Here is a 12,015-nt window from a genome sequence, read left to right as displayed (position 1 = left end):
ACCATCACCCTAGGTACAGTAGCAGAGGAAACCTAGGCCAATTCCCCGATTTTTCGGAGGGTTATGCGACGAGGGAACAAAATTACAGGTTGATTTTAACACAGAATAAGTCTTCCTCGAGTCACAGTTCAGGAGATGTTACATGGGTAAATTTTTGGAAGCCGCCCCAAAAGATGTGTGGGAGCCCTTATTTGGATGATCTCTTGACTAACTAGATGAGATATGATGCAATTTCCAAAACGATACGTCCAAGAGCAAAGTGCTCACTACCATCGCAATCATCGCAGATGCTGCAGAAACCAAGTTTATCAAGTACTACGACACCCTTATGCCCCTTTTAACTGATGTGCTCAAGACTGACATGGGTACTGAAAACAGGATGCTCAAGGGTAAATGCATTGAATGTGCTACATTGATCGCACTTGCAGTCGGCAAGGAAAAGTTTGCTCCCCATTGTCAAGGAACTTATTCAACTTTTGGGCAGTCTTCAAGAGTATGCTCTCGAGGAAGATGACCCTGTGAAGTCATACTTAGAACAAGGATGGAGTAGAATCTGTCGTTTGATGGGGCCTGATTTCTTACCCTATTTACCTGCGGTACTTCCTCCATTGTTAACTGCGGCAAAGGTGGCACAAGATTTGGCTCTTTTGGAAGAAGAAGATGTTGAGGAGTTCAGAAACAATGATGAGTGGGATGTAATCAGTATTTCTGGAAAGAATATTGCAGTTCATATGGCATCCTTGGATAGCAAGGTAGTGGCGTTAGATTTGTTGCGAACCTATGCTGTCCAATTAAAGGGTTCCTTCAATCCGTGGGTTAAGGAGATTGTCACGGATATTTGCATTCCTGCCCTCGACTTTTTTATGCATGATGGTGTACGTGGTGCCGCAGCCTTAACTCTTGCGGCCATGTTACGCTGCTCTGTTTATGCAACTGGTTCTGAGTCTAATGATACCTTGCAATTATGGAGGTTAATTTCTGACAAGTTGATAGTAGTCTCCGAAAGTGATCCGGTATCAGAAATATTAGTGGCCTACTACTCTTCTCTTGTTGAGTGTATCAACGTGTTAGGTCCCAATTCGTTGGAAGAGTCTCAGCTTCAAGCTTTGGCATCATCTATTAATTCCAACTTGATGCGAATTTACGCCAGACTCAAAAGTTTCGAGAAGGATGAAAACGAATACACAGAAGATGTGGATGTTGAAGATGAAGAATATTCCGACGAGGAGCTTTTAGATGAGAGTCATTCCTTGATTACTGCTATTTTCAAAAACGCAAAATCTCACTTCCTCAAAGCTTTCCAAGAATTGACACCCACAATTGCTACCTTCATCAAGGATGAAAATATCAACGTTAAAAGTGTGTGGTTTGTGGATTGTATCTGACTTGTTGGAGTATGGCGGAAGTGAGTCCGCTGCTTGGAAGGATATATTCATGACCACAGTTGCAGAGTCATTGAACTCCGCTCATGCTAGTGTGCGCCATGCAGCATTTTATGCCGTGGGTGTCGCTTCTCAAAATGGCAATGTTTACTCTGATTTCTGTATCGCTTGCCTCGAGCCTATTTTCAAGATGGCCTCTATTCCAGACGCTCGTGCAGACGAGAATGCGGTAGCTACTGAAAATGCGGTTGCTGCAATTGCAAAAATTTGTCACCGTTTGGGAGCCTCAGTACCAAACTTGGATGTGCTTTTGCAACAATGGGTATGTCTCTTGCCCGTAGTTCAAGATGATGAGGCGGCAGCATATGTTTACACCTTTTTGAGTGAGCTTGTGCGAAACCGACATCCCTCAGTTGTTCATCAGGTTCCTAAAGTGTTCGATTCCGTTGTCCAAGCTCTCGCTCAAGGATCAATTGCTGGCGAGACGGCAGAAAGAGTTTCTGTAGCTACTAGGGAACTTTTGGGATCTATGTCCCAGGCTGATGCCAATGCATTGCTACTGAAGTATCCTTCCGATATGGGCATCATCAAAAAGTGGTTTTCATAGTGAATTTCATAGTGCTTTCAGTGATTTTTCTATCTCGACCTGCATGTAGTTCATCAAATATAATTAATTGTGAACTGTTTGTCTCTATTTCAAACGCAGCATAAGTGAAACGGAGTCTACTGTTCATCTTTGACCCATAATGTCTGATGTCACTGGTGCTCAAGAAGCTGTGGATAACAACTCCAGACGTTCTTCGAGACGGCTGTCGTCTAGCACCATAGAATCCAGTGTAACGAGGCTTTTAGTGTCAACTAAACACTTGTTAGAGAGTTTGACTCAATGGTCACGTAAAGAAGCTGATGATAAGTACGTGTCGGATGCTTATGTCAAATTAGGCAATGATTTCCGTGCCGCTTCTCGAGCGTTCACCAACGCTGGTGTGGACTTCTCTGATATCGGCGACGTACCACAAGCATTGCGTATTATTTTAGAAGCCGCTCTCAGTGAATCACCAAGTCCAGAAAATCTTGATAGATTTTTACCTAATATCAGAAATATCATAGTGACCTTATTGCAGAATTTGAAGAGCAAGCAGATCAAAGCAAGGAGCATTGCAATTGAAAAGCCGAGATTGCAGGAAAAGTCTGAAGGTACGTCTAGAGCCTCCAAGCTGTTATCTGCGGAATCAATAACGCGTCATTTGAATTCTAAGATAGAGACTCCCTCCACGTCTCTGCAATCCGATTCTAGCGACGCCTTGAGTCAACTTCAAAGTGGAAACTTTTTGCAAAGACGTGCCTCGAAGAGATTTAGTGCTTATCAGTATGCCAAACTCACTAGTATGTCTCCTGCATCGATACCAACTGCCTTACCGGTATTGGAAACGACTGAATCAACTACAGAGAAAGAAGCCATTAGAGAGAAGCATGCAGATAAGCGTTCTTCTTCACCACCACAGAAGGTCAACAATACTAAGACGATTTTTCTTCGATTGAAGGACAACACAAAGAAAGCTCAAATACACGGAAGCGTCACCTTCGCCTCTTTACGGTTATTATTCGTCGAGAAGTTTGCATATTCTCCGGGCCTGGATTCTTTTCCCAGCATTTATATTACAGACCCCAGCACATCTGTTGCCTACGAGTTAGAAGAACAGAGTCTCGTAGATATAGAGGAGGGAAGTATTCTAACATTGAAATTACCTCTGGAGAGTGATCTGTCCAACCAGGAATTATTAAAGGCCATAAATGCGTTGAGGCAAGTTCAAGAATTGCAGTACGCTGATCTTGCTGCACAAATAGGCAACTTGGCTCTACAGCCCAAGAAGGTCAACGAGACGACGAAAGAAGGCACAACTCAGCCCACTAATGTGTTAGGTATCGAAGAAATAACTTCCTTGAAGCAACAATTCACTTCTCTTCGTCTGATGCAAGCTCAATATAAACGTGACGTTGAAGCGGACATTTCTTCTGTTATTGCGAAAGTGAAGGCATTTCAGGAAGGTGGCCTTAACGTATCAAAATCATCTAATCGGGCATACATGGAAGGTTGTCACTCGAAACTTTCTGAAGAGTCAGATATATTGCTTACTAAGGTTGATGATTTACAAGACCTCATGGAAGCTATGAGGAAGGATGTTGCTCAGCGTGGAGTTCGAATAGGGGAGAAACAACTAAAGAATACCAACAGGGAGATTCAGGCCGCTAAAAATTCCCTCAAAGAAATGAGTCAGTATATTACAAGGGAGCGCGTAGTTTGGAAACGGATTTGGGAATCAGAGCTTGACAAGGTTTGTGAGGAGCAACAATTTTTTAATCTACAGGGAGACTTGACAGTTGATCTAGAGCATGATTTGAAGAAGATTGAAAAAACCTTCGATCTAATAGAACAATGTTCCCTTGAGCAAAGCAAGCAAAACGCACAGCGTCGCAACAAATTCTTCGTGCCGCTTATGGAACCAGGAAAAAGTCTAGACAAGATGAAAGACGCTATCTTGACTTCCGTCGTTGCCCTCAACCCTGACCATGATCGGCGTTTGGATGCTATTACACGAGCTGAAAAACTAAGGGATAGAGAACGTGAACTAATGAGGAAGGATCAATTTCAGGAAGAGTTGGAAGACTTTGTAGGGGATAAAAAGTTCAAAAATGCTGTGGGAATTGATGAGGTGGAGAGGCTACGTAGGGAACGGGACTCTGAGAACTTGAAGAGCTCTCTCAGTGTGCCATTTACTTGACGGTGATCTAAAAGTATGCGATGCATACTTTCAATATCACAATACAGCCTTATTTGATTGTCGACTAGCACAACTTTGATCGTTGAAAGTGATGCGAACGTCATATATGAAGATTTCATCTTCGTTCATCTACACATGAAAATAGCGAGAGGCTACTTGAAGCTTCATACGACACCACACGAATTGACTGGATTGAACTGCAATTCAAAATAGTGTTTCATACAGAGATCAGCATTCTACGGAGCGTTTGATAGCGCTTTAAATGCGATGCAAACTGGATTGAAGAAGCCATGACTAGCAAGCTGCAAAAACACAGTTCTCCGAAATTTAAGGCTGAAAGTTGCGACTTGTTTGAGTTCATAATGTAGTGTCAAGACCCGTTCTGATTCATAAAGAAGTTCCAAGAGTAAACGGCTTATTTGATCTAATACTTGTTCTTCTCGGTCTCCCTTTAACACCAAAGTCGTTTGGTCCCTTTTCATTGTCTTCAAAATCACTTCTAGTATATGGATCAAATACTCGATCATCATGCTTGCAGAATATAGCTCACGATGGGAGATACAGCTCCTAAGACGGAAAAGATAATGATTTTTGAGGATTTGAAGGTTGCACCTCAACGGCTTGCTATCAATTACGCCCCATTCACCGACTTTTGGAGGGTCCAAAATGAATTCTAGCAGCTGGGGCAGAAATTTAAGGCCCAAGAAATGCATTTCTTCATCAAGGCACTGTCCCGAAACCGTTGATTTGGAGCTATTGAAAAAAGCTCCATAGGATTCGGCCTCGCTGCTGCGGGCAGCTTTCAATGTACGGAAGCACATATCCTGTTTAGACGTCACTAATAGAAAATCGTCCACCACTCTCAATAAGACGCTTTTGGAATCGTCCAAAATGAAACCGAAAATATCATGCATCATTGCTGTATAAACTATGTGGCACAAAACTGCCAGTAACGGGAAGCCTTGAAATACTCCTTGGGTACGCGTATAAGACTTTGGAACTTTTTCGTTTATGATAACAGTCGCATTTCGTATGTGTTCCTGGACGAATTCTAGAACTTGCTTTTTTGTTATTCTAGTTGTGGATCCATAACGCTCTTCGTAGCGTATATCCTCAGACGTCAAACCTTCATGGCTGTGAATTCGAGATGGATTAATGAGTCTTGCATCGAGAGACTCTACAGAATCAGATTCTATCACTCTGACGACTCTCCTCTGGGAAGAACTATTCTTTGAACTCAGGGGACGAACAGATTCTCTGACAAAGTACTCAGCTGTGTCATCATCATCTTGGAACAATCTGCGCACGCATTCCATAATCTTTCCTTGGTCTAAATTATCATAGCATTTAGTCATGTCAAACTTCGCCATGTAGTAACCGCCAGCAGGTTTAGCATTACGCAGCTTGTACGTAATAATTTCCCGAAGGACGTCTTCATTAGACATACAGACAGCGTGCTTCTTCAGCCTGTGTTTGAGGAACTTGCGAAGTTTGTGATACAATAAATCTCGAATCGGTCCAATGATATTTTTTGCATAAAGATAGTAAGTGTCTTCTGTCCTTAATTCACTCCCTTCTGGTCCTCGTAAAGGAACGCATATAAAACGAAAGTCATCAGATTTTGGCAACACTCGCAACCTACCAGAATTTAAAAGCTTACCTTTCTGCACTGCTCCACCGTAGGTGGATACCCTCAAGTACTTTAACGTGTACTTACGAATCCAAGGATCGAGAAGATAATTCAACGCTGAGTGAGGATAAAATGCAAGGTAGTCACAATCTGAATTAGAATTGGGAGGTCTTTGTGTGACGTACCAAAACTGAGATACAATTCGACATATGACATTCAGTAAGAGCCAGTTAAGTACTTGGCATACGAGATTCTTTCTGGAATCGAAATCCTGTCGTGATGTGGTTCGACTTGAGCGACCGACCCATGTAAATGAATTTAAGCTCATCCCTTCTTGGATGTAGTTTGCGGGCATACTTTCTGATCTTGGAGAGGTTATAAACATTTCGATTTTCAGCTCTAACAGTATTCGGTTTGTCGTCAGGCCCCAAAACGAACTCGGGAATATCAGAGTCAAGATCTCAATAACAATCATAGCGACTACGGAGGGATTGGTACCTGTCACTGAGCTTATGCCCTGAATTTTGGAACGGGTTACGGAATAATCCATCTTTCTGTCATTGATTAGCATTGTCTTTAATACGTTCTGTAGTTGTCGAAGCCTTTTTGGAGTCCGCTTCTGTTTGGATGCGACAGGTACAATCTCGTTCAAGAGGTCGTGAGAGCTCTTTGTAAAGATTCGACACATCTTTTCGGGCTCTCTCTGTAATTTGTACATCATCCTCCCTCTCGATACCCTATTACTTGAATTTCTTGAAAACGAAAAACTTGGTCCAAAAAGTTGAACCATAGATTCAGAAGCTAGAATATAGCCACAACAATCAATAAGCAAATGAAGAAACAGCTCTCGCTTCATAACATTGTAGAGATATTGCCACCCAGGTAGCTTCATGTAATTGCTTCGAAAACTCACATGCGGAGAGAAAAGATTTGCTGGACTGAGAGCATTGACGAGTCCTTTTCTGTATTCTTTCACTAGGACGTTGTCTTTTTTTGTTGATATGAGGTATGAAATCATAGAATTGAGGAATTCTACGTATTCCAAGGAGCCCTCCTTCAAGTTGTTGGGAACCTTCCTACCTAATGCACTACGGTTTGGACATTTGACGTAAACGTTAGCTAATAAGAAAGCAACTTGTTTCGAATACTGAAGATCTAACCTGATGTGCTCTTTGATATTAGCATAGCAAACCGGATCAAGCTTGGATAAGTAATCCTGAAGCTTTTCATTAGGTTGTCTCATGTAAAAATTCTTAACGCGCACATTAATTGTAAAATCTCAAAGAAATACCAATATCAAAATTTGTATGAATGCGTTGAGATTAAAGGTTCAAAACATCGCATCAAGCATACAACTTCTGCTCCGCTTAATGAAGAACGCGAATCGACAGATGAAAATACAAAATGATAGAGAATATAGCCATATCGACTTCGAGAACGGAATCATTCATGGTAAATTACAGCAAATAAGAAACCTGTCGAACTTGGACTTCGATTCCAGAAACCCGTCATTGACGTCTGTTTGGTGTTGTGATATACCGGCTCACTTGAGTAAAACATTGATTATGTTTATAAGAGAGTACATCACTCCTTTCGACACTAACTCACTTCCACATATAAAACGTTTCGACAAACTTGGTAAAAATGAAACTAAGACATATTTGAGAGCAATTGTTTGCAGTCAAGACTTCATAGACGAAAGCGGTCTGCTCAAGGAGTATATTGAACAGAACATAGAACGCAACGACGAATTCAAGAATGTCAAGTTTTACACGAAAATGGTGCCCGTGCAACAGCCAGGCACTAAGGAAATTGCGCAAGAGTGGTCTCAACTATACTGGCCAATGTCATGGAAAGGTAACCCTTACTATCAGGAGCTCAAAACTTGTAACATGGTCTTGCGTAAAGAACAGGATGCTATGACCACATTATTAACTGCAATGGAAAACGCTCCATCCGATTTACCAATTGTGACTATGTTTGCTCGCGAAAACCCGGGGAAGGACACACATGAAATCATCAAAATATTTTACGATAACCGTAATAATTCCTTTCTAGAGCACAGTATCTTGAACGCTATTGCGGGAATTGCAGAACAAGAGAAAAGTCGACGTTCAAAGGACAGCACCATTGCTGACACAGGATACTTATGCCAGAACTTACTAGTTTATACTTCCCATGAACCATGCATTATGTGTTGCATGGCACTTGTCCATTCAAGAATTTCCAAAATTACATACATCAAGCCAGTTCCCAGCACAGGTGGGTTAGAAAGCCATTACCAGCTAGGCGACCGCCCATCATTAAATTGGCGATTCAAAATTTGGAAGTGGATAGGAGAGGAGGAGATGCAAAAACTCGAAAGTATCGACACTGTTGATCGTGCAACGAACTTCCATGCATGATTTATTTATTCATAATTTTATCTTGACACTCATATGCAATAGATGTCAAATGGCTGTTGAAAGAGGAGGGAGAATCGTCGGATGTCGTTGTCAGAGTTTTCAACGTCAGATGAAGTAATTCAGTTTTGTATTTGATCTCGCTTATTATTTCAGCTGAATGCATTTCCAACTCTGCAATTTTCGGTTCCATGCGTTCAGCAAGTTCATCGAGCTTCGTTATTAAATCTGTGAAGGGAACAAAGTCCACTTTCGATACATGAAGGGATTCCTCTATTGTATCGCTGTCTTTCGGTACGTCAAAGTCCCTGTGAATGTAGTCGGATATAGCATTGGTTTTGATTCTTCGCTGCGTGTCTAAAGCCTCATACAAGGCCTCAATTAGCGCCCCATTTGTTCCTGAAGGAAACAAACGCAGAAAGCTTTTAAGACTCAAGAAAGAGTTTAAATTTGACCTTGAGCACGCGTACTCTTTGATTATTTCAATGCTCATAGTGTAATGGTACTTGTGTCTATCGATATTACTATGCATGATAGTCGTGTCTAAACAAAACATAGTTCAGAAAATGAACCGTTGTGGACGAGTCTGTACATTCATAATGTCCTCATTGAGTTACAGCAGTAAAACCTACCTCCCACAAGCACTTGCATCCGGCATATATTCTAGGATAAATAAGGATCCGGACAATGCCTTATTGGTAAATACTGTTCCGCAAGGGCGATCTGCCAAGCGGAATGCGCAACAAATAAACTATGCTGAGTTTGACAATTTTAACGACGATTTTGACCAAGACGAGCACCAAACGGCCACAGCCACTACCAATGCAGTTGCAAATAATCAAATGAGTTCCTCGAGTCTGAAGATTTTGCTTCGTACCGCGCGTCCAACTGGGCACATCCCAGAATTAGACGATGACCTACGATTGCTGGAATTAACTCACAAGAGGGAGGACTTATTGATTCCTATCAAATTGAATATGGAATACAATAGTGGCTCTTCCAGATTAGTTGACTTTTTCATGTGGAATGTTAACGAGAGTTTGATATCCCCGCAAAGGTTCGCTGCCATTCTCTGTAATGATTTAGAGTTACCAGGCTCCCTTCAATCCGAAATCGCAGACTCAATATTGAGGCAAATCGAAGAATACAATTTCCTTACCAGTATACAACTACCAGAACACCAGGAATACTTTGTTATTGTGGATCTAGCCGTGAGTGTGGGCAAGAAGTTGTACGAGGATAGGTTTGAGTGGGATTTACAACAGACAGATGTGGCTCCCGAAGTCTTTGCGGAATCTGTGGTGGCAGATCTCGGTCTTGAATTAGAGTTCAAACCTGCCATTGCACATTCGTTATATGAAGTGATCTACAGGTTGAAAAGAGAGATTCTGGAAGGTACATACAATCATGAATTACAGAAGTTTCAGCAAACAGGTGGCCTTCTCTTCGAATGTGGGATCCGTATTACCACCGAGGTGAGTATACATAACGGCAACGATCAATGGCATCCGATGGTAGAGATTTTATCTCCATGGGAGATCGAAAAACGTGAGATCGAAAGGGAAAGAAACATAAGGCGACTCAAGCGAGAAAACATGAGACGAGAGGTAGATAGCCATTACGGTGCGAAAAGGAGAGCTTTGAATGGCAGAAGACGAGTTGATGAACTCAGCAATGCCTGGAATGTCTGACTTACGAAAGTTGTACTGTATAATACAATAATAATTAGAAGATAAAGCAATTTACCAGATATCAATTGAGCCTTGAGCTATCTGGCTCCTTATTTAAGTTATTTTCAGGGCCTTGCTCCCCTCGAAAAATCATGCGCATAGAAAAGAGGAAATATAAAAAAGCTATCATAAAATGGTCCACCTATATAGCTTCAGAGCGTAGTAAGTTGGGGAACCAAAACCGCTGAAAGATACATATATGAATCAGATACAGGATTCGAGTGGTGAAAAGTAGTCCTCAACATTGCAGGTAGGAGCAATCAAGAAGGTGTGACTGCGACAATGTCTTTACATGGAAATAACTATCTAACTTCTTTTTCTGAACTTGCTTCCATCAATGTCATACTCCTTTCTGATACGGTAAACATAAATTCACTTAGTTTCAATCATATATTTGTTCGCATTAATACTTGAACGTTTTGCCACGCCAACGCTAGACAACCACTCGTTATCTGGCAACCTATGAAAGAGACAACAAGAAAGTAAACCATAAATTAGACAACTAGGGTCTGCTCTTAGATAAGAGAACATAGGATTAAAAACCGACAAATGCAGTTATTTCAAGATACACAATTGAGCCGTGATCGCCCACATACTAAAAAACACTCTTGTAGAAGGCGCTGTAAACAGGCCCATGACTAGTTGAAAACACGGGACATACTGATTCTCAAATAGAAATCATCTCATCATTATAGAGAAGCTTGAGCTATATGTTGATACCGAAAAGCATTAAGTTGAGAGTTAAAGTGAGCAAACTTCATTACCTGGCAATCTACTTGTACTTTACTTCAAATAAATGAATTGGAAAGTCAAATGGCGCATACAACAATAGCAAGAATACAATGAATACAAACATACTAGCAACTCTGACCGTATTACCACATAATAACTTATCTTGTAGACAACAAACTTCTGTAGGTAGAACGTACTTAAAGTTGCCTAGTAGGTCTTCCTTAGTTTGAACTCTCAACTTTAATAGATCAACGATTATTGGCAAGCAATCTTCCTGCAAAAGTTCATTTAAGGTGAAATTGATCTGGGAATGAATCACATACATGCAGCCCATCATAAAGGGAAGCTTTTGAATACATGGAAAGTCATCAGCAAGTGCGTATTTTTTTCGATCGCTCACCGTAAATTTGTCGCGGGCAGTATACAAGAAGTAACTCACAAGAAGAAGCGGTGTGGTTATGTATGAGAACAGCTTTTATATCCGTTCGTATATCTACTTAGAGGAGGTAGTCTTGAGGGTATGGAATAAAGCGTACTTCGTCAGCACGTCTTGAAAGTTCGCAGAATTGGATCATTCAAGTCATTCCTAACATGCTTGCAGCCCCGAATGCAAGGTTTCGAATGAATCCAATGACTGCGAACGCTGGACTCAATATATGTTACAATGGTTAAAACTAGGCGAGACGCACTAACTTTGTTTGTTGAGCTTTTTTTATGTATATAAGAGCATTATTTTCGGGACATATAGCTTTAAGCCAGCAGCTCTCATAGCCGCTACGCTGAAGAAGCGTTATTCCTACAGTAAGCGATAGTGGAAATTGACGAGAATCTTTATACTCCATTGACGTAGCTTAACCCCTCCAACGATGCTGTTGTATGGCACTTGACATGAATAGGTACGAAGCGTGGTAACGAAATCATGAACGTTAAGTTCACTTTCAGAAGACTATCCAGCGAAATGAACCCTAGTGCTCGTTGGAAGAAGCAGTATATTGTGGACCTTTGCAATGAGACAACTTGGTTTCTGCAAATTTGTCTCCTTCCATTGGAGTGGAAGTATTTCATTCAGATTTTTTTGGCCCTGTTTTTTTGAAGCCAGTTCTCTATTGAGCAAGTTTACACTTGAATGAATGGCTACTCCCCGCTACCTGTGCGATTAGTTACATACATGAAGAGTACCGAGGTGTCATAGTCTGAGCCCTTAAACGTTTGCTAAGTATTGATATGTGTTGTATAGCCATTGTGAAGACCTTTTAAGTTTTTGGTAATAGTTCATTGGCCGTTGCAGAATCTTAATACGTCTGTACAAAAACCACGAAGGGAATTCTGTTCACAACTTCTTTCATCTTAGAGGTT

General features: G+C 41.2%; 6 protein-coding genes across 6 annotated transcripts; 5 read left to right on the top strand and 1 right to left on the bottom strand. All coding sequences in view use genetic code 12, as the record gives it.

Moving 5' to 3' along the window:
* Positions 1-563: 563 nt before the first annotated feature.
* PGUG_05884 (uncharacterized protein) lies at positions 564-1,385 on the top strand (the record flags this gene model as incomplete). The annotated part of the gene is made up of 1 exon (XM_001482071.1): positions 564-1,385. The coding sequence occupies one exon, from the start codon at positions 564-566 to the stop codon at positions 1,383-1,385; it is 822 nt and encodes a 273-aa protein (XP_001482121.1).
* Positions 1,339-1,989, top strand: PGUG_05883 (uncharacterized protein; the record flags this gene model as incomplete). Its single annotated transcript, XM_001482070.1, has 1 exon — positions 1,339-1,989. One exon carries the CDS (start codon positions 1,339-1,341, stop codon positions 1,987-1,989), a length of 651 nt encoding a protein of 216 aa, XP_001482120.2.
* A 139-nt stretch (positions 1,990-2,128) lies between these two features.
* On the top strand, positions 2,129-4,165 carry BUD6 (Bud6p; the record flags this gene model as incomplete). Its single annotated transcript, XM_001482069.1, has 1 exon — positions 2,129-4,165. One exon carries the CDS (start codon positions 2,129-2,131, stop codon positions 4,163-4,165), a length of 2,037 nt encoding a protein of 678 aa, XP_001482119.2.
* A 236-nt stretch (positions 4,166-4,401) lies between these two features.
* Positions 4,402-7,038, bottom strand: TERT (Tertp; the record flags this gene model as incomplete). The annotated part of the gene is made up of 1 exon (XM_001482068.1): positions 4,402-7,038. One exon carries the CDS (start codon positions 7,036-7,038, stop codon positions 4,402-4,404), a length of 2,637 nt encoding a protein of 878 aa, XP_001482118.2.
* Positions 7,039-7,102: 64 nt separating this feature from the next.
* On the top strand, positions 7,103-8,200 carry PGUG_05880 (uncharacterized protein; the record flags this gene model as incomplete). The annotated part of the gene is made up of 1 exon (XM_001482067.1): positions 7,103-8,200. One exon carries the CDS (start codon positions 7,103-7,105, stop codon positions 8,198-8,200), a length of 1,098 nt encoding a protein of 365 aa, XP_001482117.2.
* Positions 8,201-8,727: 527 nt separating this feature from the next.
* On the top strand, positions 8,728-9,888 carry PGUG_05879 (uncharacterized protein; the record flags this gene model as incomplete). The annotated part of the gene is made up of 1 exon (XM_001482066.1): positions 8,728-9,888. The coding sequence occupies one exon, from the start codon at positions 8,728-8,730 to the stop codon at positions 9,886-9,888; it is 1,161 nt and encodes a 386-aa protein (XP_001482116.2).
* Positions 9,889-12,015: the final 2,127 nt, after the last annotated feature.

The sequence above is a fragment of the Meyerozyma guilliermondii genome, genomic scaffold (genome assembly GCF_000149425.1).
Source record: "Meyerozyma guilliermondii ATCC 6260 scaffold_8 genomic scaffold, whole genome shotgun sequence".
Lineage (NCBI taxonomy): Eukaryota > Fungi > Ascomycota > Pichiomycetes > Serinales > Debaryomycetaceae > Meyerozyma > Meyerozyma guilliermondii.
Note: the sequence above shows the minus strand (reverse complement) of the source record. Positions and strands in the feature narration are given on the sequence as shown.